The sequence below is a fragment of the Girardinichthys multiradiatus genome, chromosome 20 (assembly GCF_021462225.1).
Source record: "Girardinichthys multiradiatus isolate DD_20200921_A chromosome 20, DD_fGirMul_XY1, whole genome shotgun sequence".
Lineage (NCBI taxonomy): Eukaryota > Metazoa > Chordata > Actinopteri > Cyprinodontiformes > Goodeidae > Girardinichthys > Girardinichthys multiradiatus.
Genome location: NC_061812.1, coordinates 2,796,475 through 2,822,065, shown reverse-complemented (window position 1 = coordinate 2,822,065; position 25,591 = coordinate 2,796,475). Strand labels below are relative to the sequence as shown.

Sequence of the window (25,591 nt, the reverse complement as noted above, 5' to 3'; positions counted from 1 at the left end):
TATTATTGAGCCACTTTGGGGTGTTTTGGAGGAGCGAGTCAGGAAACGTTTTCCTCCACCAGTATCACATAGTGACGTGGCCACTATCCTGCAAGAAGAATGGCTTAAAATCCCTCTGACCACTGTGCAGGACTTGTATATGTCATTCCCAAGACGAATTGATGCTGTATTGGCCGCAAAAGGAGGCCCTACACCATACTAATAAATTATTGTGGTTTAAAACCAGGTGTTTCAGTTTCATTGTCCAACCCCTGTAGGATTCAGTGTTATTTGAGTGTTCCCTTTATTTTTTTGAGCAGTGTATATAGATATCTATCGATCGATTGATAGATAGATACAAACAGATAGAGAGATTTCTATGTGAAACTGATAAGTTCAGAAACAAACCAGATAATCTAATTTTCGACTTTCAGCTGGATCCAAGAAAACAGCAGGTCTGATTATTTAGGCAGCTTGGAAACTATTATACTTTTTATCCCAATAAACATCTCTGTTTATTAACCAAGTTTTATTTTAAATCTTTTAAATGTTTTATAAATTTAAGCTAACTGTTGATTTATAGACAACATGAAACCTTTTTTCAAGCGGCTGCCGGATATTTACAACAAATGTAAAAATTTCCAAATGTAAACAAAAGAAACAATTTAAAATATTTTATGAAACTTACATTATGTTATTTTAATAATTCATGCCACCAGAAGTAAACTGCAGACAATAAGGAGTAATTAAGTTAAAACTTGAGTTTATTACTTTAATGAAGGGTGAACACTGTAAAAAAGTATAATGACATAATAATTTCAAACATCATGTTTTATTATTTCAGATTTTTTGTTTCTTTATTACTTTAGTTAGAAACTGGTTTTGTTTCTCTGTAGCTGATTGGCTGCAGCACAGAGCCAGCTCAAACTCAGCAGCTACTAAACAAACAACTCTTCATGCTTAACTCACACCTGCTGAAGCAGAACATAAAGTCAGGACGGAGAAGACATCATCTCAGATTTAAGAGTCCACTGGAACACAAAGACATCACTTCCCATAATCCTCAGCTCTTCTGAGAGGTCTTCAGTTTTCTCCTTGCGTCTTTATGCTTCTTGCGGTACTCCTGAGGGAACAGATAGAAACAAATCTGTTTATTTATTTACTCTGACTGACCTGACATGGATGCAGCTTCAGTTGTGTCTGTTCTGTTATCTGCAGCAGCAACATCAGAACTGAGGAACGTCCAGCTGAAATGTTCTGTGAATAAGACGCTCTCAGCATAAAGTTAGAGTATAACAAGGTGAGCTCCTCTCAGCCAGGATAGTGTTCTAGTTTCTGCTTCTGATCCAATGTGTGCAGATGTTTGTGAAGATCTTTCTGCAGCTGGGTGTATTTGAGGAACTGCAGCTCGAACCACACAGTGTGGATATTTATTCTGCCACTAGAGGGCACCAAAGTAGACTTTAAAAGCAGCATTTTGAACCTGAATCCAGTCACCCTGTTGAGTTAATGGAATCACAGGTGGAGCAGATATTAACCTGTCTGAGCGTGCTTATCCTCTCCTGCCACTGCTCCCTCTGCTCCTCCAGCTGGGACGTCCGACAGAACAACCTGGGCCCATCTGAAGGAGGAAACAGAGAACTGACGTCAAAAAAAAAAAACTTCAGGAAAACATTAACAGAACAAAAAGAGAAAGATTAATTTTGGGTCCAGAGCTCTGAAAAACACAACCAGCACCACAAAGTGTTACTAACGAGCCCTGAAACCTCCCACCTTTCAGTCTGTGGTCATCAGAAGAGAAGAAGAAGAAATCAGGCTTGGAAAGGGTCTCCTCTCTGTGAGAGATAAAAACAAACAGAACAGATTTAATCTAAATGAAATAGATTATTTTATTTTCTCCAGAACCTCCAGAGTGCAGAGTTTTTACTGCAGAAATCCTTTTATAGACAAAATGTTTAAGGAGAATCAATATTTTGATGAAGGACGCCTACATCTAAAGACTCAGAGGTCCATGATCAAATCCTGGTCTGTTTAATAATTACTGTTCTATATTAATATTTTATCTGAAACTGCAGCCTGTGGAGGTAAGAATACATCAGAAACTCCTTCAGGACTAAGAGACAGAAACTGATGGATCCCGACTGATCAGAGGAGACAGCAGAGCATCGATGCAGACCTGTCAGGAGGAGGTAGTGGTTTTCTGTCCTCATGCTCTGCAGGATGACTCTCTGCTGCCCCACAGTGTCCTGCATGGGTAACACCTGTGTACTGCAGCTCACATTGACTAGATGTAATAAATACTAGTGATGCATTACAAAAATGGACCCATTTTTCTTTAAGCTCCAGCTCCATTACTGATTTGTTTTTCAATAAATGGGAAAATTCCTATTTCTTCACTTCGAGGACGAGTTCTTCATCAACCTCCTCCATCAAGAAAGATTTGCTGAAAGACATCATCTGATTCCGGTCTCAGTTCCTTCTCTCTATGGAAACAACGGATGCAGTAAGCTGCAAATAACACTAAAATGACAACAAGCTTTATTTTAGACATTAATTTATTGTGTTGATGTGACGTTCTGGTCATTGTTCTGATAGCAGCAGCACCGTGTCTTCTGCTGCTTTTAGCTCCTGGAGGTCAGAACCATACTGCAGGTTTTAATATTATTACATGAACAGTTTAACATTGTTTTTGCCTTTTTATCTTGTTTCTGCGCCGCTACATAATTGTTATCAAACTACAAAAATGGCCGAATGGGTTAAATTGCAGCGCTCTTTGACCTGTAGCGGGGTGTGAAGTGTCTCAGTAACATTTAAAGAGACGGCACCAAAACGAGTTGCTCTCAGATGCTCCTCAGAACAGGTAAAAGAGGAGCCTGAGGAGCTACAAGAACAAGGAGTTCAGACCAAAGCGTTGAGGTTCTACTTTATTTAGACCACAGCTGGATGATTTAAGAGGAATAGAAAGAACCTTTGAATATGGAAGCAAATCGTTACCATGTTTCAAATGAAAAAGAAAAGCATTTTCAGAAATGCTTTTTCATTTTAAGAATGTGGCTGCAGTGTTTGACTCATAAATGAAATTAGTAATCAATCATCCTATTTGCATTTTAATTTTCTTCTTCAAGACTGCTCATTCTTTCACTTAATTAAAATGAAAAAGACATTTGAGATTTATTTTTCAAAATGTACCCCAGCAAATAGATACCAAAATTCAATTTGAAATGTAAAATTTGAAAATGAAAAAGCATTTCCAGAAATGCTTTTTCATTTTAAGAATGCGGCTGCGTTATTTGACTCATAAATAAAATTAGTAATCAATCATCCTATTTGCATTTTCTTCTTCATGACTTCACATTTTATGCCATAATCAAAAAGAAAACAAAGCAGACATTGCTTTTTTGTTTTCGTGGTCTGCCCGCAAAGTCCTGCCCAGAACTCGAAAACGAAAAAGCATTCCGAGCTGCGGGCGCAGCAGAGTGACGTCAGCAGCCGCTCTTCCTCAGCTCCCTGCTGACCGAGCTACCCATCTTGTTTGGTAGGGGGCGCTGTGCACGTCTGCATTGCATTACATTGCAAACGTGCTGAGAAATTGATTGAATTGCAGCAGGGCTGAGCTCAATTTGTGGCAGTGGCAGGAAGAACTGGTAGTTCCGGTGGCAGACTGTTGCATCCTCGTGGCAGCCTCATGGCCTGGGACATCCAGCATGTTTTTAAGCATTTATTTATAATTTTCTGTGAGTGAGAATTCAGAATAGCCTCTCTATAATAAACCGGCTGTTTGTGCAATAAATCTTCGTCATCCTTTCAACACGTCACACATAGTGCTATTTATTTTCCATGTCAAGTAAATACAATCACCTTATGTTATGGGTCTAAAGCTGTTTATTAAATAATAATCAATAATGAAATCATTATTTAAAGGTAACAGGCTATAACAACAATGACAACCCGTTTGCCGATAATCAGCATCAGCTTCCACAAAAATAGCGACAACCGCATTGGCAAGCTTTTACAACCAGTCTGGCACCTTCTGGCATCCTCGTGGAATCCCGTGCCACCCTGCGGCAGGATGTGGCGGTTCCGGTGGCAGGTTGTGGCGGAACTGCCACAGCCTGCCACCGGAACAACCAGTTCTGCCACTGCCACAAATTGAGCTCGGCCCTGCTGTAATTCAATCAATTTCTCAGCACGTTTGCAATGTAATGCAATGCAGACATGCACAGCGCCCCCTACCGAACAAGATGGGTATCTCGGTCAGCAGGGAGCTGAGGAAGAGCGGCTGCTGACGTCACTCTTCTGCGCCCGCCGCTCGGAATGCTTTTTCGTTTTCGAGTTCTGGGCAGTACTTTGCGGGCAGACCACGAAAACAAAAAAGCAATATCTGCTTTGTTTTCTTTTTGATTATGGAATAAAATGTGCAGTCATGAAGAAGAAAATGCAAATAGGATGATTGATTATTAATTTTATTTATGAGTCAAATAACGCAGCCGCATTCTTAAAATGAAAAAGCATTTCTGGAAATGCTTTTTCATTTGAAATATGGTAAAGATTTGCTTCCATATTTGAAAGCATCATGTGTCCTTTTTAAAACCAGGAGTCTGAGATTCATTTCAGCCCCCCCCCCGCCCATAATTTATATTTAAAAATAAAAATTTTATTTTAATAATTTTTTGCATAGATCGCAGTTTTTTCCAGCTCTGGTAGAAAAATGAAAGTTAATATTTATTGATTGATTTATTAACCAATCAGGAGGAACCTGGTTGGACTCAATCGTGCATCAATGATATTTAATGAATGAAAGTCAAACCTTCTGGTTTCATCATATTTTGGATAAAATTAAAAACCTGATTGAAAACAATAGTTTTCAGGATTTTTTCCTCACTCTGTGATTTTAGCTCCAGTGCTGCTTTGCCCTTCCTTTTCCTCCTCTTCCTCCTCCTCCTCCTCAGAGCTGCTGTCATGGAAACGCGGGTCTTGATGCCAGGAGACCTTCGGAGCCTGGATCTTCTCAGCTTTGTACTCGGCTGTTGGAAAGATTAAGGAGATTAATAGAAATATGGTCCATGTGTCGGTCTGATGAACGGATCTGATGAGACTCACTCGTTTCTCCGCTTGCAGCCTCCGATTCGTCTCCAAAGAAGGAAAATCTGAACCCAGTGGATTCCTCTGACATAGTGTTGGGATCAGCTGACAGGAGGGAGGACAGCAGTTGTTGTTCTCCTCCTCCTCCCTCTTCTTCAACAACCTGATCCCAGTTTTTCTCCTCCTCTCCATCAGCAGAGCCATCGTTCATTGGTCCAAACACAGCCTTCAGGTCTCCAGACACCTCAAAATAAATATCTTTGGAAACTTCAGGAAGCTTCTGAGCCTCTTCCCTCTTCTTCCTGCGGGTCACCTTACTGCAAACAGAACAAATGATTCTTTAGGAGCCTGTCTGACTGGATCTCTCTTGGTTTTGCAGAGTTTCTCTAAATCCTGTTTCTTTAAGTTAAAGATCTGCTGATCTTCTGAGCTGAACTTTCAGTTTAAAACAAACGACCTACAGACAGATTAAACCTACCAGGAAGACCATTCAGACATGCATGAATGTGTCAGTTAAAACTGAAGAAAGGTGGTTTCTGTACCTCTCCTTCTTGGTTTCATCTGTTTTGGTCTCAAATGCGGCGTGTTCCTCTTTGCTCGGGTCGTAATGCAGTGCAGACGCGTCTCTGCAGACAGAAACCGGGTTTAATCTGGTAAAAGTCATCCTTTCAGTCTAAAAGTAGCTGTAATTCAGACTCTGAGACCCACCTGAACTTCTTGGCTTTGCCGGCCGTCTTGCTGCTGGTTTGCAGGCTGCTTCCGAGGACGCCCTGCAGGATGGTCAGATTCTTCTTCTTCTCCTCCTCCAGAGCCTCATCGTCCTCCAGACTCTTCTGAGCTTCTGAATAACAAACAATTAAAAACCCTCACGTTTATCTTGGTGCAGAGAGACCTACAGAAGGTAACAGAGAAATGTTGTCTGTGATTTCTGAAGAACGGCTCAATGTGGCAACATTTTACTGCATGGAAACTTTATTTGGACCTTCATGCAGGAAGAAGTTCTCAGTACTTCTCCTGCTGGAGCAGGATGTGAGTGTCTGCTGCATGTGTGGTCAGGCTTTTACAGCTACGTCTCTGCAGGTTGATCTAATACAAATCATCTCTAAATTAAACCTTTAAATGTTAAAGTTATGGACCTGGATCTGAATTCTGTTTCCTCTTTAAGCTGCTCCTGACGTGGAGTCGGTCCTGATCCGTTAGAGATGAAGGACCTACCGGGGGGAAAAACTTCGGGACATTTCTAGATTTTCCACTGGACATGTAAGTTTGGCTAAACTGTTTCGTTTACATGTCTGGAGAGTTTCTAGATGATGTTCTGACACAGGATCGAGCATCAGACTGTAGAGATGGACGGATCGATCCAAAAAAAAAAAAAATCAATAATATTGATACTAAGTCAGTATCAGTATCAGATCGATACCAAAATGACCACTATCGCTGGCCTCTATCAGACTTTAAGCGTTTCCAGTCAAATTCGTTGTTTGTAGCTTTTTTACAGGAAGAAGAGAAACAGCTACAGAACCAAACACTGGGGTGAGAGCAGCTTCACTATAACCTTCGTTCAGCTCAGCTCAGCTCAGTTTAGTTTAGTTTAGTTTAATTTAGTTTAATTAGGGGGCTGCACGATGGCGCAGTTGGTAGCACTGTTGCCAGCAGCAGCAGTGCTACCAGTACATCTTAGGTGTGAATGAGTGAGTGCCTGGTTGTTTGTCCTGTATGTCTCTGTGTTGCCCTGCGATGGACTGGCGACCTGTCCAGGGTGAACCCCGCCTCTCACCCGTAGACTGCTGGAGATAGGCACCAGCTGCCCCGTGACCCACTATGGAAGAAGGGGTCTAGAATATGAATGAATAGTTTAATTCAGCTCAGTTCAGTTTTATTAAATGCAGCTTACATGAGCAGAAAGAAGGAATCAGATGAAATGAAGCCAGCAGAAGTGATATTTTATGATGTAATGAAGCAGCTAATAACTAGCAGACATCATGAACCAATGAACGCTCAGTGTTGAAGTTTAAACATGAAAGAATCTAATTGAACCTGTTTGAACTGAACTAGTTCTTGTTCAGTGTTTGATCTTCACTGAAACATCCCTCCTTCATCTTCTGCCTGAGTTTACCTTCATCCAAACCTTCTCACCTGTCTCCTCCTCCTCCTCCTCCTCTTCCTCCAGAAACCGGGAGTCCATCCGGAACCGCTCGTCTGTCCCAAAGCGTGACTGTAGCACCATCAGCTGGATGAGAAACAAACACCCTGGTTTGACTTTAATTCATTTACAGATCATTCCCAAAAGCAGACACAGAACCTGGACTTTATATGAGCAGAACTTTAACTAGACCTGCCTGAGGTTCTGCATAAAACTGCAGCAGGTTCTGTTCAGTTCTTAAAATTAATAATTAATGCACTGATGTGCAGCACAACCGTTAATAATCTGAGAGCTCAGACCTTCTGTCCAGCTCGACCTTCAAACTCCGGCCTGATGTCAAATCTGCTGCCATCCTCCTCTTCATCACCTTCCTCATCTTCGCTGGCAGCAAACAGCTGAGGACCCGACGGCTTCAGATGCACCTGAAAACAGGTGGAGGTGAACCGCTGCTCCACGAAGAGAAAAACTACAGCTGAGCACCATCACTCACCTCCTGCTGTGTGGCGTTCTGATTGGCTGCAGCTGCTGCATCAGCTGTGGCTTCGTTGTCTGATAGGCTGTCCTGGAACAGAGGCTTCTTTGACTCCACCTCCTGCTTTTCTTCGTCATCATCCGAACTAAAGACGATGTGTTTCCCAGAGGTTGGAGGCGGAGCATCCTGATGGAAATCAGGAAACAAACCAGAGAATAAAAAGTTAAACGTGCTGAACCTCCTTCTCAAAGTTTTATGTATCAAAAGGTCTTTAACTGGTCAGACATTACAGAGTTCTTCTGTTATTTTGTATTCAGATCATTAAACGACTGTTAATATCAGACAGCGATGACCTGATTAAACACAAGAACCAGGTTTTAAACAATGACTTAATTTATTTATTTTATTTAACAATCTCTCCAAACCAGCCTGGTCCTGCTTGAAAAGGTATTTGTCTTCTTGTTAAATCATGAATTAACTGTGATTAAACGAAGTTTCAGTAGACACACCCAGACCTGAACCTGCAGAACCAGGAAATCACTTAAATAGATCCTGAATGACAACACGAAGTAGGCAAAAAGGTCTGAATTAAATCCATTCTGCAAAGCAGAGTGGGTCAAGATTCCTCCACAGTGATGTTAAAGTACCAGTACCAGACACTTGATGGCACCAAGGCAGGAACAACCAGCATGAGGTTTAGATGATCTGAAGGGGAGTTTTCCTCTCCACTGTCACTACATGCTCATCCAGGAGGAGATGCGATGATGTTGCTGCACCAACACATCCCATAACACAGGTAAAAAGCTCCCTTTCCTAACGTTCCTGTTCTGGTTCCTCTTCATCTTAATCACTGAAAAGCTAAGGTGACGTCCAGTAACACTTTAATAAAACTATAAATAATTACGTAAATTCTTCAAGGAGATGTGTTATGATGGAAGAAAAGAAGATCCTCTGTCCCAGATCCACCTGTTTCTGCTTTGTTTTTAAATGAAACTGACATTAAGGTCTGGGATCAGTGAAGCTGGTTCTATAAAACAACGGATCAGACCCCAGAACCGGAGCTAGCTCCCAGCTCTTGGATCCCTGTCGGAAAACCAGGAACACCCACCAGGTTGGCCAGAGCTCCCTGGATGAGCCTCTTATGCTCCTCAGCCTCCTTCTGTCTCTGTTGAAGAGCAGCCAGCCTCCTCATGTTTGCCTTCTTCTGCAGCTCCTCTTCCTCCTCAGCAGCTAACACCAACTGGGGAGGAGCCTGATCTTCCTCCTCCTCTTCGCAGGAGGAGGACTCGCTGCATGGAGCAGGAGCTGGACAAGGAGCGACTCCAGCCTCCTGCTCATCTTCCTCAGAGCAGCTGGTGGATGAAGGCTGATCCTCTGCTGTAGACATTTTCTCCTCCTCATCTTTCTCCTCTTCGCTCCCAGAGGAGGAGTCGGACTGTGGATTTATGAAAACTTCTGATGTTTTTGTTTCTCCATGTTTGTTTTCCCTCTTCCTCCTCCGACACTCGTCTGTGTTCCCCTCTGAGACCCACAGCGACGTTGATGTTTCACCTTCTGTTTTCCTCTTTTTCTTCTGTTCTTCGTCGTCGCTGCTGCTGTCGTCTCCCAGGATGGAGGCAAGGATCTCATCGGGCGTGATGGCTTCTTTGGGTGCAGGTTGCTCCGGGGGGCTGGACAGTTTCAGTCCGGATCCGAGGATGCTGGGAACTCTGGTCTCAGCCAGCTTCTGTAAATCAGCCAAGGAGATCCTTAGATGGCTGACGCTGGGAGAAAACAAGGCTGGAAAATCAAAATCTGAAGACGAGTCAGATGAGTTTCCCTCCTCTTCATCATGCTCATCACTGTGGGAATCTGCAGCGTGTTTTATTACAGGGTGGACTGCAGCTGGGTTGTCTTTCTGCAGTGAGGATGAAGGTTTACTGGAGGACACATCTCCAGATGGTGTTTTTCTTTTTGTTTGTCTCTTCTTGTCGGAGCGTTTTGCTGAAAACTGTTTGGCTGTCGGTGATGAAGGTTTCTCCTGTGGGGGTGCTGCTGCATTTCTCTTGGATTCAAACAGTTCATCTGTGCCAGCGGAGTCATAGTCTTCCTCATCTCCTGGAATCACATGAAGAAAACAGATAATATTGAAGGTTATTTATTTATTATTTGCTGTTTAAATGTCAATAAAAGCTGCACTGATTCCTGCATTTCAGGCAGAAAGTTGTTTTTCCTACTTTCTAATGATCCCATTCCTTCTCCCAACATTTAAAAGTCTTTCGCCAAGAATCTTAAGCCATGAAGGTATTACCTTCAGGTGTTATTTTGTCCAATTGTTCCTGTAAACTCATCTCAAGGTGTCAAACAGGACAAGGTTGTCTTCCCATTGTTGGTTTCCAACATTCTGTTGGGAACAGGTCCAGACTGCAGGTAGGTCTGTCTAGTATCCCTACCCTCTTCTTCCTCAGCCATTGGCTTTTCCATGGTCCTGTTCCTGGAAAAGATGTGACCTTAAAGGCAGCAGATGTTGCTCTGAAACCTCTGCTGGACTTTCCTTCATCATTGCTGCCATCACAGAAGAAGAAATAAACTTTGCTAGTGGAAGTAAGACAACCCCATACCATGATACAACCTCCTACGTCACAGAGCCACCTGCAGGGACTGGTTGGTCATAGGCTGGACTCTGCTTTTCCAACAAACACCCGAAGAACTGATCCTTCTGATCCATGTTCCCACTGTGTGATGGTCCATCCCAGAAGTCTCTGAGCCCAGAGAAGCTCTGAGGTTAACATCAGGCTTCTTCTCTGCACAGTAAAGTTTGTGAATATAACTCTGTAAAGTAGAGCTGTATGAAGGTTCTGCAGATTAATTCCTGGTCCATGTGGTTCTATCAGCTGGTGATGGATGAAGGTTCTTCATGTAGTGCCTCTCAGTGACCAGAGATCAAGGCTTCTCTTTGAGATTCTTCCTAATAGTTTGTATGATTTATTGATATTCTGCATATTGGAAATCTCTGTTTACATAATTTCTGTTACCTTTGGGTCCTGATTTCACCAAGTAGTCGAGTCCCACCACCTCCAGGTTGTCGTCCTCTGCCTCCTGCTGCAGTGCACCATGGGAGCTCTGCTGGGCGGCCACCAGCCTGCGGATTTCCTCGTCTGAGTCGGCGTCGCTGTCAGAAAACCACCTTTCTTTCTTCTGAGCTGCTCGGTGATTTGTTAGCAGATCAGAACCGTTGGTGAGTGGATGGACTTCAGTGTTTCTGTCAGAGTTCTGGGCCCGCTTGAATCTAACAGAAGAAGAAGGGAACAAACAAGGATTATAAATCTGTTCTACATGTTTCAGTCTCGGTCGTTGTGTCCTTGGGCAGGACACTTCACCCACCTTGCCTGCTGATGGCGGTCAGAGGGCTCGGTGGGTCCGATTTTATGAGGTAATACAATTGCAGCCCCACTCCTGTCAGGCTGCCCCAGGGCAGCTGTGGCTACAATGTAGCTCACCACTGAAGGGGTGTGAAGGGGTGGATGACTGATTTTAGTGCAAAGTCCTTGGGGTCCTTGGACTTGATAAAGTGCTATACAGGTACAGGCCACTTACCATTTACAATGATTTACTCGTCCTTTTCTTCCAAAACAAAACGGACTGCTTTATTTTTTAAATAAAAATATGGTAGCTTAATTTATTGTTGAGACGGTAAAAGAAATTACAATATAAGTTTTGTTGAACATCTAGATGTTCCAACTCTGAGTCAATAAAGGTCAAGAACCCAAACCTCTATTCTTTGTTCTCAGGCCTAAATTACCACATTAATATTTGATAATATTTTAAAAATATGTCCATTTCTAAAACAATTTTGTTTTAAACTGTTGTGAACAATTACCACTTTTGAAACATAAATATCGGTATTTTTTCCCAAAGATTAACAGATTAAAACCTGTTAATATTAAATTTCTGCTTTTCTGGAGAAGGTCTAATAATATTGGAAAACAGTTTTATAAATACACATTAAAACCTTTGTTCTCAAAAACATTAAAGATATTCAAATGTAAGGTATAAATGACAACATAATGAACGAGACAAAGTCTAGTTCGTACATAAATGAGTGTTAAACTTCTGAAGGAACAGAACAGGAAGTGCTTTTATTTTGATATTTTCAGCCCGAGGTAAATCCTTGTAAAGTTGCAAGTGTCAGAGGTCAGTTACGTTGAATTTGTTTGCTAAATGATCCAAAGTCATTTAATTCAGCGTTCAGTTGGAGAGACATTCTTGTAGTCATCATTATGAAGCTACAGCTAACATGAACAGATTGCTATGAGCCGTTAACATCCCATAATAATCCACCAACATCACTGGCTAATAATCCAACTCATCCTTTCACAATAAAACATGCAGCAGCTGCAGTCTGGAGCTCACAGACCAGCTTCCTTTCGTTCTTCATTACAGACGAAAAATACTTTAACTCAAAAGACTCGAGTCTCAGACCACGAGTCTAAGTCAAGTCTCAAGTCTTCAGGACTCGAGTCTAAATGGAGTCTGATTGGCTGATTTAAGGACCTCATCAATCAGCCATTAGGGCAGCTACTGTTGGTGTGTTTTGCAGGACTCTCAGTGCTTATACCAGAGCTGGATCTAACAAAGTTTAATATCTGGCCTAACAGTGAATCCCCCACAGAGGCATGAAGAGACAAACCTTCCTGCAGAACCATCTCAGTCTGTTTTATAGTGAGCCACATCTACCAAACATGACAGGTTGCAGGAAACTGGAATTGATTGAGAGGCTGGAAAAAGGACTAATCAGTTTGAAGAAAGACTGAAGAACCACCACAAACCAAGTTTTAGAAAATCTGAATGACCGGTAGAAGGACTTGGGACTCCCGGATCAGAACAGACATTGTAAACCGAGACCAGAGTTGAAATAGATCCATCCAGCAACCTTCCACCTTTTACCTGGAACTGGGCCTGCAGGGCAGCAGTCTGAGGAGAGACCCCACAGACTCATCTTCCTCAACTTCCTTCTCCTCTTCGGAGTAGAAAATTCCCCAACATTTTATGAGATGTTATCTCTGCACCAGAGATAGATTTTGTCCAAGGCTCCTTTGCGTAGGAACACTTCCTTGGAAGATGTTGAGCAGCATCTTTATGAGGTGGCCAAACTACCTTCAGTGGTTTCTGTTGTCGACCTGCGCTGGAATGCAGACTGACAGCTTCAGCTATCAAATGATCTCTCTTATGATCTCCTATCAACAGACGAACGCACGGTTTGCTTTTTTAAACAAAAAGCTGAACAACTAGTTTTAAAACTCCAGCACAACCAAAGGAAGAAGGGACACTCGGAAAGTAGGAGAAAATCTGAAAACAGACTGAAAACATTACAATGATGAAGAAACAAATATTCTCTGGTAAAGAATCAGTAAACTATATCACACCTAAATCTAAAAAGGTTCTTCTGAAAAGAAGTGCATTGTTTTACTTATCTTCAAACGCAGCTGAAACTCAGATAGAACCTTAGATACTTAGAGTACTGAAGGTTTAGAGACCTAAATCATCAGTAGAGCATGTTAGGAAATCCAGGATTCTGTGACTCGGAGCATTCTGCAAGAGTTTGTTGTTAACAGTCAAAAATCCAAAACCTGAATTGGTATAAATCAGGCGTAAGGGTCGGTGTCCTGCATGTTTAGATGTTTCCCTGCTTCAGCACATATGATTTCCATTGATGGGTGATTACCAGGCTTTGGCTGAATTGCAATCACCTGAATCAGGTGTGTTAAAGCAGGGAACACCTAAAACATGCAGGACACTGGCCCTCGAGGACCAACTTTGGACACCCCAGGTATAAATCAATAAAAAGGCACCACAAAAACATATCAAATCATTTATCAATTCATTCTCAAAGGTAAGAAATTAAAAAAGGTCACCTGCTGAAAGCGTTATGGGAGTCGTCTGCATCTGTCCGAGTTTTCTTGGGTTTGATTGGCTCATATGGGGGGAACTCACCCCTCCTCTTCTTACTGATGTCATCATCTCCTCCCTCGACCCCCCAGGTGAGCTGGGTGATTGACATGGTCTTGTCTGGACTGGTCCGGTCCAGCCTGCGGATGTTGTGGCTATATTTTGACGGGTTGTACTTCACCGTTCGAGCTTTACTGCCTTTCCGACACCTAAGCTGCAGCACAGGAAGGACCCGACCGAATTTACTGACCACCCAGTCCTGAAACCAGAGAACAGAGTCAACACCTCCACCTATACATAAACCAGCATTTCATAGAGACCAACAGATAAAACCAGCAAGTATGGGGCCCTATGTGGGCAAACAACTGATCCACAGATGGCTGCCCACTGTGGAACCTGCAACCATTATGATACGACACAGTGCCCATAATATATGGTGGCCACAGTGGTGTTCAAAGGGCGGGGCTGTGTTTTGGCTGCCCATGGTAAGGCCCAATGGTCCAAACATGCAATGCTGAATATGGGAGTCCTCCATTTGGACCGACCAGAAACGTTAGGATCGTTAAGGTCACAAGCGAAATAAAGAAGAGACAAATGATGTATGATGACAATAGTCTTAATTTCCTCCATGTAAAATACTCTCTTGCTGTAGACGGCTGGAGAGCAAAGCCTTTAGATGTAGTTATTAAACATTTTCCCGCCTGAGAGGATTACATCAAGACCCTTCCACAGAGGTTAAAGTTCACAGACATGCTTTAAGTTGAACTTGTCCATTTCCCAATGCTAGCTAAAATCTTTAATGATACTTAGTTTTCCATAATTGCTGCGATATTTTTATGTTACATTTCAACCGTCCTTCAAACTGAGGATTTCTCACATCAGGAAATATTTTGTTTGCAATCAAAGTTCTTAGCCAAAGGCCACTGGGCATTAAGGACCAAAGATTGTATCTTAATCTAAAGGAAACAAATATCTGTAGAGTAACTGTTTTTTGGGCATTGAGTGCCCACAGAAATCCCTTAAAGGGATGAAACAAGCTCTAACTGCTGTAATCTCTGCTCAGCTGGCACAGATGGGGCCTGTGTACGTTTGTGGCCTGTACCAGTGTGTTGTAATCTTAGATATCCCTGAAACAGGACAAAGCTGTTCTATGCTGTACACTGGCCGACAGAAAAGGCGAGGTTTCATGACAGTTTCATGTGGGGTGCCCAAAGAAATCCTTACAGTCAACCCAAAATGGCAGTTATATGTTAGACCTGAACAGGGTAACCCACAAGGTCTTGTATGAAGTTCAACTACAGGTCAGCCAGAAAAAACTCCCAACTGGGCCAAAGTTGGTAAACTTGCTGTTCCTTGCCTATACTGTCCTATAGAAAACCCACAGAAACAGCAGGGTGTGCCAACACAGGGCTTCTTGCTTGGATATAAGGCTCATTTTTCTAGATGTATGTGGATCAGCAGTTCAGATTTCCCAGTCATTCTGGAATCTCTGGATGATGTTCTGGATGGAGATATGTCTAGGGATGCTCTTCTACTCCTGGAGGACCTTAATGCCCATGTGGGCAACCATGTATTCACCTGGAAGGGTGCCTCATCACTCCATATCCAAGCAGTGTTTTGTTAATGGACTTCGGTGCTTTGGATGGGATGTCCATTACAAACCTCCAATGGCTGATTTCTTCATTATCACAGAAAACTACAGTGGAGGGCAATCATTTTGTTTCTGCCCCTTCACAAATCTTAGTGTTCCTTCATCATTGGTGGTACATTAGACAATGCAGCCCCCTTGAAAAAGAAGGAGGCTGGTTCCTGGTTTAATTCAGAGCTGCACATTTTAAAGCACAATGTTAGAAGATTGGAGAGAAACTGGAGCTCTACACACCTAGAGGATTCCCACTTTATCTGGGAAAATAGCCTATTGTTGTATAAAAAGACACTTAGATAGAAAAACGTTTTAACCAATTTGGATAATAATCTTAATTTCACCGAACTGTTTTATAACTAGGATCAACTAGAATGAATGTAGCTGACCTCGAATCTGACTAATTTGACTTTGTAAAGTGTCTTGAAACACATCAGTTGTAAAATGGTGCTATATAAACAAACTGAATTCAACTCAGTTGAAGTGAAACACCATTTAGGGCACAATCTGAATCATAAATGCTATTGGTGTCCGGGCGCCTTGGTTAAAGGTCGATAATCAAATTTGTAAAGATCAAGTATGAATGTTACATCTGGTGGAGGTGTCTGTTCTTCTACCTCCAGGATAGTTTTTCTAATGTTCTGGAGGAGTTTGGTTATGTAGAATCAGAATGGGTCATGTTCAGAACCACCAATGCTGATGCAACCTGTAGTAACTGAAGGACCTGGCCTGATAGAGGTGATGGAAGCCATTGAGCTGAATAAGGAAACCTTAAGCATCTCCTTTGACTCCTAAAATAGCAGACAGGTACTTGGTGTCCAGAAGAACTGTGTCTTCTGTAGTTGTAGGAAGAATTTGAAGACTCTATGAAGAAAGACTTCTGGGTGGCTTGGAGGAAGTTGTTTCAAACTGTTTGACTCCGAGAAGAGAAAGCAAGAACCAACCCCATCATAACAGCTTGTAATGCTGTGCATGGGCTTAGCATTTTATATCCTTTGCCTTCTTAAGTGTTTTTTCAACATGTGTGAAAGAGAGGAGACAACCGTTGTTCCTTGCAAAATAATTAATCTAGTTTCACATTAACCCTACAATGACAATGAAGGCATTCAACTCGATTCACTGAAATTATCACTTGTTCCAAGAAGCTGGTCAGGAATTCACTTCCTTTCTGTCCAAAGAGCTGCTTAGTGAAACCAAAAGAACTTCAGTAAAAACTTTCCACTCACTCATTCCTGTCCTACAGTATTCAGCTCTGCAGAAGGCAAGGAGTTTCTTCCTAAGCACGAGCTGAAGCTCTTTCAGTGGAGGACGGTCCTGTGTACTAGTTTCTTTGCAGTGTGTTTTCAAGCCTCTTGTCTCCTTCCTAAAGTCCTGGGTGTTCCCTGCTCACGTAGACTCCTCCCGGTAGCCAGGTCCCTGGCACCCCCATAGGGCCTGACAGTGGTGTTGCAGACCCTCGCCAGCCCCCCATCTTTATCTTTGGAGGAGGCTGACCTCAAGCATCTGTCCCTCAAGACAGTGCAAATGCTGGCCTTAGCATCTACTAAACGTGTAGGTGATCTCCATGCTCTCTCAGTGAACCCCTCCTGTACCAAGTTTGGTCCCAGGGATGTCTCACTGCAGCCTAATCCAGCTTTTGTGACTAAAGTGGTGGGCTCATTCTCTCCAGTTATTCTTACAGGCTTTTCCCCTCTTCAAGGGGGTGTCTATCCAGGACATATGTGCAGCGGCGAGTTGGTCTTCTCCGCTTGCATTTGCTCGATTTTATAAGTTGGACGTCTCAATTCCAAGTGTCGCCTCGGCTGTTTTAAACCCTGGGTCCTCACTGGAGCAGGATGGTCTCAGCTAAGCGCTGGAGGTCGCTAGAGATAACCTGTCTGGCAATACAGGAGTCTCCATATCCCATTGTGAGACATTGAAATGAATGCTATGAATGTAAACTTTAGGTTACTTGAATAACCCCGGCTCTCAGAGTAACGTGAGTGAGATGTCTCACCAGATAACCTTTCTTGCTGGGGCGAAGCAAGAAGAGGTATTTATTTCGAATGGTGCTGCGTCGCGGCACAAGCTACATATAGGATAGGTGATGCTGGCGTCGCGATCATCAGCCAAACAGGATTGGCGTAATGAGATAAATGCTTGTGAGGAATACGGCAAGGGGCGTAACCCATTGTGAGACATCTCACTCATGCTACTGAGAACCCGGGTTACACAAGTAACCTGAAGTTATCTTGTAAGATCTCCTCTCCTTTTCCCCTCCACACCAAATCTATCCACATCTACAAGCGTAATGATGTCATTCCATCTATTCTCTGGCTGTTCCTTCCAGACGAAGGTTCGTCTGTGTCTTCATCAAAGTTCTGCCACACTGCTGTGTTGAAAGCTTGGGGCCACCTGATCATTCTTCTCTCTGATCGCTTGATTGGAGAGATTCCTAGACCCATGTGGAGACCCTAAGGTCTGTGGGATTCTTCCAGGCCTACCTCCTCTTACCAGGTTCTGAAGCTGCTCATTTTGATGCTCAGGGTTGCTCTGAGCATTAAATCCATGACTGATTCATCTTTGAACTTCTAGTGTTCTTCCAACATTTTGCCACAGCTGCATCTAAAGCTTGTTGTTAAATTTTCTTAGGTGTAGGTCAATCAGTGTGAGCTGTTCCTCCGGCGGTGCTCATCCCCACCCCAGGCTCCCCTGAGGGTTAGGGTCTGCAGCTGCATGACATCACAGGGATGCCAGCTGTGACTCATCCTTCCTGGGCTGGGATAAAGGTAGGTTAATCCTGTTTTAAAGGTGCAGAGTTTCCTGTCACTCTCTTTATGTTTGTTTCGCTCCATGTTTCAGCTCATGACTGTGGCACAGCAGCTGTAAAATGCAAACTCCTATTTTAAGGAGATCCCATTGACTGTAGATGTTGAGTCCTTCGCAGATTGAGTGTCAAACCGAAGCAACACATGTAAACAAACATTTAAAGCACCAACTGGAAAAGCATATAGCTGCTGCAGCTGTGTGCGCCACCAGGCATGTTTTGTTTTATAGAGAAGGTGTATACCAAAATAAAACCTGTTAATCAGTTGGTTTTATAGCAGCTCAGAGGGTGAACTGAACTTTGGAATGAAACACACTTCTGTTGGACCTGAACTAAAGCAGGAAGCAGCTTCCTCAGTGAGAAAGAAACCTGGAGACCTCCAACACTGCTGCTTCAAGCTGCTCCACACACTGAAGGTGAGTTGGACCAAGAACACTCAGAGTCACTTTGAGGGACGTTAGTGGAGGAGGGAGGGAGCCATGACTGACTGGACCTTCTGTGTTTTCAGCTTCACTCAGAGACTAAATGGCTTCCAGATTAGAGGAGGATCTCTGCTGTCCGGTCTGTCAGGACATCTTCAAAGATCCGGTTGTTCTGTCATGTAGCCACAGCTTCTGTAAGGAGTGTCTGAAGAACTGGTGGAGAGAGAAACCAGTACAAGAGTGTCCAGTTTGTAAGAGGAGATCTTCAAAGGATAAACCACCCTGTAACCTGGCTCTGAAGAACCTGTGTGAGACCTTCTTACAGCAGAGAGACCAGAGAGCTTCAGAGGATCTCTGCAGTCTGCACTCTGAGAAGCTCAAACTCTTCTGTCTGGACCATCAGCAGCTAGTGTGTCTCGTCTGCAGAGATTCAGAAAAACACACCAAGCACAGATTCAGACCCATCAATGAAGCTGCTCAGCAACACAAGAAGAACCTTCAGGAAACTCTGGAACCTTTGAAGAAGATCCTGAAGCTCATGATGAAAGTTCAAGAGGAGTTTAATCAGACAGCAGAACACGTGAAGGTCCAGGCCCGACACACAGAGAGGCTGATTAAGGAGCAGTTTAAGAAGCTTCATCAGTTTCTAGCAGAGGAAGAGGAGGCCAGGCTGGCTGCACTGAGGGATGAAGAGGAGCAGAAGAGTGGGATGATGAAGGAGAAGATGGAGGCTCTGAGCAGAGAGATAACAGCTCTTTCAGCCACAGTCAGAGCCACAGAGGAGGAGCTGAGAGCTGAAGACGTCTCCTTCCTGCACAACTACAAGGCTGCAGTGGAAAGAGTCCAGCGCTGCCCCCTGCTGGATGGTCCACAGCTGCCCTCAGGAGCTCTGATAGACCAGGCCAAACATCTGGGCAACCTGGCCTTCAACATCTGGAGCAACATGAAGAACATGGTGTCCTACACTCCTCTCATCCTGGACCCAAACACTGCTGGTTCAGAACTCTTCTTGTCTGAAGATCTGACCAGTGTGACTGAAGGAGAGGAACAGAAGCTTCCTGATAATCCAGAGAGGTTTGATGGGTGGCGTTCTGTCCTGAGTTCTGAGGGCTTTAACTCAGGGAACCACAGCTGGGATGTAGATGTTAGAGACAGAGAATACTGGTCGCTTGGTGTGATAGCAGAGTCTGTCCAGAGGAAGGGAGACATAGAGTCTGGATGGTTGTCTATATGTTTTATTAGAGGTAAATACTCAGCATGGTCTCCACCAGCTCCTCGCACAGTTCTCTCAGTACAGAAGAAGCTCCAGAGGATCAGAGTGAATCTGGACTGGGACAGAGGAAAGCTGTCCTTCTCTGATCTGGACACTAACACACACATACACACCTTCACACACACCTTCACTGACAAGATGTTTCCATTCATCGCCACTGTGGGTAAAGCAACAATCTTACCGATGAAGATCTCAGTGAGCAAACAGCAGCTCTGATGTTCTCAGCATGAAGAACATAAAGTCCAAATGAAACCTTATTGATCAGATTGAAGCTCAGTGTTTTAAACAGGAAACTGGAGATGATCTGATCTGGTCTGACTGATCATCTGGTTGCTTTCAGGTCAGCTTCAGATCTGCTTAATAATCTGTCCAGATGCTACAAACTAAAGGTGACATGAAGTGGATGATGTGGAGTTTAGTTTGGTTCTGACAGCAGATCCAGGTGTGCTGATCATGAACAGGTAACAGGTGAGGTTAGTGGAGACATGAGGACCCTGGAGAGCTCTGCTGGTGGAAACCAACTGAGACCCAAACATCCACACTGAGAAAACTCAGAGAGGTTTTCATGTTTAGGAACATCTCAGCAGTTTTAATTTCAAACAAAGTAGAACAAGAAGCTGACAGACCAACCTTGTGTCCTGGTACTTCAGAGCCTGGCACCGCAGCCTTCATGGTGAAGTTTTTCACTCCAGCTTTGCTCAATGAGTCCAGAAGATTCTGTTTCTTTCCTTCAGCTGAAGACTTATGAAGAAGATGCTCTGCTGCCTCCTGACGCTCCTGAGCCAACCTACAATACAATTATTAATTCATCAGACTGGAGCCTGCATGGTACAGCAGTTGGTAGCAAGAAGGTCCTGGTTTCTCCAAGAATGAATTGGTTCTGCCCAGGTAGGAAAACATTTACCTTGTGTGGACATCTTGGGCCTGATCTTTAAAGGGTGCTAAACTGCATATAGTCAATTGTGCAAAGAACATCATAAAAATAGCATGTGCAACAAGTTGTACACGATCTACAAAGATTTATGTACAATGGGTGCAGAAGAGGTGCCGACCTCCCTATTTAAATGAGGAAATCGAGTGTGCTACTGGCTGGCTGCTACGGCCCCCAGCAGAACTAGAGGAAAAGAGAACAGAAGCTGTGTTGCTAGAAGCATGCAGGGCTATGAATGGTCCAGTTGCTGATGTTTTCCTTCTGTTCTGCTCCTGCTTCTCTGGACTGTTACAGTTTGTCAACCTTACTTGTCGCTATTCACAGCAGCAGGTTCGTCATCTCAGCCTCTGCCCTGACGAGAATATTTCCCCTCTCTGTTCATTTGCTCAGGGCGTCTCTGAGTGAGTAACTGCTCATGCAGAAGGAGTTGGTAGTTGTTCTGCAAGCAGATGGTTTGTGTTTGTGGTCCAGACAGACCCAGTGAGGCAAAGACTACATCCTGTTTCGCCTTTAATCAGATTGATGGATTATATGCTGTGTCCAGAGTGAAGCGCGGCCTCCGCCATCGGTGAGCACACAGGGCAGCTGTTCAGTGTCTGCGTGTGGTTTTATACACGCAGACATAATGCAGATCAGGCCTCTTGTATTTCCTTCATTTTCTGTTGGATTCCAAAATACCACCTCTACAAGCAACCCGCAGCAGAGCTTTATGGTCAATGTTTGATCAATTTTACCATTAACTCGTGTAAAGTTTGTACAGATGGGTTTGGATTTGCTATAGTTCCTGACAGAATCTCTGAATCTGCGGATCAGAACTCAGAAAACTGCCGGTAAAAGCCTGATCAGTGCGTCTCTAAAACAGACTAAAGATTTTCATCAATCCACAAATCCAGGAGCATTTTTAATACTTTCACCTGTAAATAATCCCCCCCCCAGGTTCAATAATAAAACTCGACCTGTGGAGGAAACTCTCCTTGGCTGTTTCTATCTGCAGGGTTCCTCCTTTCCATTTGGATTTGTTGAGAACCGTCAAACCTGCAGAAGAAACACGAAGATATAAAACAACATGAACTCTGATGTCACAGAAAAACTAGGAGATGGATGAACTTTCACCTCAACTAAATCTGTTCTAGGACATCAGGCCAGTTATTTCAGTGCTCATACAAAGACTATTCTGATTAAAAACACTCTGCACAGCATCTTCATCTACAAGATGCCTTTTATTTACTAGAAAACATCTAAAATCTTACTGCGTTAAAGGACATAATGAAATCAGTTGACAGGATGGAGTTAGAGTTATCTTCCAGAACTAATTTTCAGCAGCTGCTTCACTGACTCCAGACGTCTCCTCACTTACATTTCTTCAGGTCTGCGTCAGAAATGTTGATGTTGATGTAGGCGAAGGTTTTGTAAGGAACACCTGCAAGAAAAATGCATCAACTTCAGGATGGAGCCGCAACAGAGAAAAGGGAAAAGACAATAATCTTGATTTGGACCAGGAACCGGTTCTTTATATTCATTCAGAACTTTCGTCAAAATAAACTTCACAGTTTTTGCTTTTCTTTGTTTCGTTGGAAAATGTTGCAGAAACTTGAACCTTTCAGCAGAAACAAATAAAATACTGATATCCACTTAATTGGTTACATGTTGTTCAATTTTTTGAGCAAAAACTAAATAAATTAGTAAAAAAAACAGAAAAATGTTAATATTCAGAAGCCTTTGATATAAAATTATCTCCACAACTCGAAGGAAACATACAGCAATGTTTATTTATTACAGCTGTATCTAGATATGTTTAAATGAAACTGAAATATGATGTCAGAAGCAGGTTATAGAAGATTTGATTTATAAATCTGTTTTTCATATTACCAACCTTATTAAACTGGATGACTGTATGTCAGAAATACAGTCAGATCTAAAAATACAGAATATGTGGCTTTATTGTCAGATTAAAAGCACCTTTAGAAAATAAACTCTTCATTAAGCCCATATTTCTCTATTAAAATGTTTATTATTCATCTAATGTAATATTCTAATCTTAAATGTTGTGTTTTTATTGGCTGAAAATCATCATATTTAACAGAAATAAAGACTGTAAACATCAGTCTGTGTGGAATGAATCTGTATAATTTGTTACACTGAGTGATGGAGTTACTGGAATAGATGAAGTTTCCAGTAATATTCTCATTTATTGAATATGACAGCAATTTCACAACACAGCTATGGTCCAGAATGATGCCCTCCAGCAGGTGGTTCTGGTATTAAAACATCTAAGGTTCTGTTAGAACTGACAGAGGGTCAGCGTGAAGGAGCCTTCTCACCCTCGTCGTCCCTCCTGGTCCGCAGCTCTACGTCCAGCACCTCTCCGAACTTTCCAAACCGATCCTTCAGATCCTTCTGGGTGACCGCGTGGTTCAACCCGCCGACGTAAAGCCGCCGCATTGCTCCAAATCCACAAAACCAAGTCAGCGCAAGAACAACAAACGCCAGCCGCCTGCAGCCTTCACGGCCATCTAAATCCAAACATCTACAGATGGGTGAAGAACCTGATCAGAAGGACAACAACCAGCTGTTAGACTTTATGACCATCACTGTCCCAACAAACTCAATAAGCTCTTTTACATTCCTGCTGTTATTTGCAGTTCTTCCATTTCTTGTACAAAGTATTTTATTGTTTTAATACACAAATTTACATTCAGTTTTGTACATCTTTAAATCATCTTGCTCCGTTAAATATTTCTTAGAATCTGAATGTTTTTTAATAACCTTACATGTATTTGTTTACGTTGCCTTTACTCTACAGACTCTATTTTTCTTATTATAGTCATCTTTGCATGAATCCTTCCTTTTGCCTTTGACCCCACTGAAGGACAATAAAGGATGTTTCTATTCTATTCTATTTACAGCCCCATCCCTGCTCAGCATGTGGACACCACTACATCCAAATCAAACTTTTAAGCTGAGTTTTTCAGCCTGAAATCTACTGAAAGTGACTAGTTTATGGTATTTTTATGTTGTCGGTCATTTCAGACAATGCAACACTGTACAAACTTAATGTTTATTCATAAATCGCTTTAAAACATCCACAGCTGAAACAAGGTGCTGCACATAACTGCAAACTACACACATACATTAAGTAAAAAGGCATATAAAATATGGCATAAAACAGTAAAACATTGAACATAATAAAACTATTTAAAACAAACAAGGTCAAACTGAGACTCACAGATGTTGAAAGCAAAGGATAAAATTGGTTTTAAGACGGGTTTTAAAAGTAGGCAGTGAAGGAGCCTTCATAATGTGCAGGGGTAGGTTATTCTACGGTGGAGGAGCAGCAATAGAGAAGGTCCTGCCCCCTCTGACCTTCCACCTAGACGTTGGTACCTACAGGAGCTGCTGGTCAGCCGACCCGAGGGACCGAGAAGCTCAGAGAGGTACGGCGGGGCATGATCATTCAAGTATTTAAAGACAAAAATAAGACATTTGAAATGAAATCTAAAAGGCAACCAGTGAAGTGAGGCCAGAACAGTGGTGATGTGCTTTGTTTTTGAAGTACCAGCTAAGGGACGTGCAGCAGCATTTAAAATCAGCTGCAGAGAGCAGAGGACTGACTCACTCCAACATAAAGACCATTACAATAATGTAAAACATGTATTATTGTTTCCAAAAGTTGCCTGGACAGGAACGATTTCACCTTTTCCAGCTGCCGGAAGTGATCAAAGCAGGACCCTACAACTTGCTCTAATTCGACTATCCAACTTAAAACCCAGTTGGTTTAAAATATGCTGTCTGGGGCCCCAAATCAACAGTAGTAGACTCACATGGGCTGCTTGGTCCAAACACTAACACCTGTTTTCTTTTCATTAAAATCTAGGAAGTGTAGAGCCAGCCTAGCTTTAATATCTTTAAAGCAATGCATTAGAGCTTTCATCGAAAAGCTGTCCGTCTCCGATGGATAGATCTGCCAATCATCGACATAGAAGTGGAGGGTATTTTTATATAATAATAATAATAATAATAATTATCTTCTAAGTATAAAACTATCCTCTAAGTATAAAACTTAGAGGCAATAGAAACAATACAAAAAGCTGTGGCCCTAAAGCTGAGCCCTGTGGGACCCCACATGATGTAGGAATGCAAGATGATCCTGAGACTAAAATATTTACACAGAAAGACCGGTCCACCAGATAAGATCTGAACCAATGAAGTGCTGTGTCCTGAATGCCCACTAAGTGATTTAAACGTGAAATTATGATGTTGTGTCCCAGAGCGTCAAAAGCTTCATTTAACTCCAACTGAATCAAGACATACTGTCACCGGATTCACAGGCCAACCTGTAACTGGTGTCTTTATATTCTGCTTTCAAGCAGCAAAGCTAGTCTCTTTTAAGGTGTTCTATTGTTACAGTCCAGGAAGTCTTTTTAATGACTGAGTGTGTTCATTACAACAGTAAAGGTAACACGTTTCATTAATTGCCTCATTTTAAATTAATCTGACATTAACACCCTTGTTTTAAATATTTTCAGGTAACCAGGCTTTTTTTGGAGGACATATGAACAGAAAACAGGAGAATTATCTCGTGTTTGACTATAATTAATTCATGTTTTAATGTCAGATTGAAACTCACAAACACTCAGCTAACTAAACCACCTCCTGTACAATAAACAGACATATGACCGAAAAGTCATTACAAAAATCTCCATGCAGACGGGAATAACAAATTCTCTGTTTACCTCACATGGATGCAGCAGGTGCTTCTCCCTTCCGAGTCCGACTAACATTTACTTCCGGGGGCTTTTCTGAAAAACATTCCGCCTACGTTGTACTTTGAATTAATATCAGACAACAACTTGTTAGCACTTAAAATGCACGAAACAACATTTAAAAAACAAAATTTCCAAACTAAGTGTAGT

The 25,591-nt window shown here is 42.5% G+C and overlaps 2 protein-coding genes across 2 annotated transcripts; one reads left to right on the top strand and one right to left on the bottom strand.

Moving 5' to 3' along the window:
• Positions 1–725: 725 nt before the first annotated feature.
• Positions 726–25,569, bottom strand: nol8 (nucleolar protein 8). Its single transcript, XM_047346560.1, has 18 exons — positions 25,412–25,569; positions 23,000–23,224; positions 22,036–22,098; positions 21,635–21,713; positions 20,378–20,534; positions 13,571–13,863; positions 10,691–10,944; positions 8,785–9,773; positions 7,695–7,862; positions 7,504–7,626; positions 7,198–7,291; positions 5,770–5,902; positions 5,604–5,687; positions 5,080–5,378; positions 4,862–5,003; positions 1,753–1,814; positions 1,518–1,600; positions 726–1,102 (listed from the first exon to the last, which is right to left on the bottom strand). The coding sequence occupies exons 2-18, from the start codon at positions 23,118–23,120 to the stop codon at positions 1,043–1,045; spliced, it is 3,204 nt and encodes a 1,067-aa protein (XP_047202516.1). The 5' UTR covers positions 23,121–23,224; positions 25,412–25,569; the 3' UTR covers positions 726–1,042.
• Positions 18,247–20,371, top strand: LOC124856264 (nuclear factor 7, ovary-like). Its single transcript, XM_047346567.1, has 2 exons — positions 18,247–18,468; positions 18,561–20,371. Exon 2 carries the CDS (start codon positions 18,578–18,580, stop codon positions 19,961–19,963), a length of 1,386 nt encoding a protein of 461 aa, XP_047202523.1. The 5' UTR covers positions 18,247–18,468; positions 18,561–18,577; the 3' UTR covers positions 19,964–20,371.
• Positions 25,570–25,591: the final 22 nt, after the last annotated feature.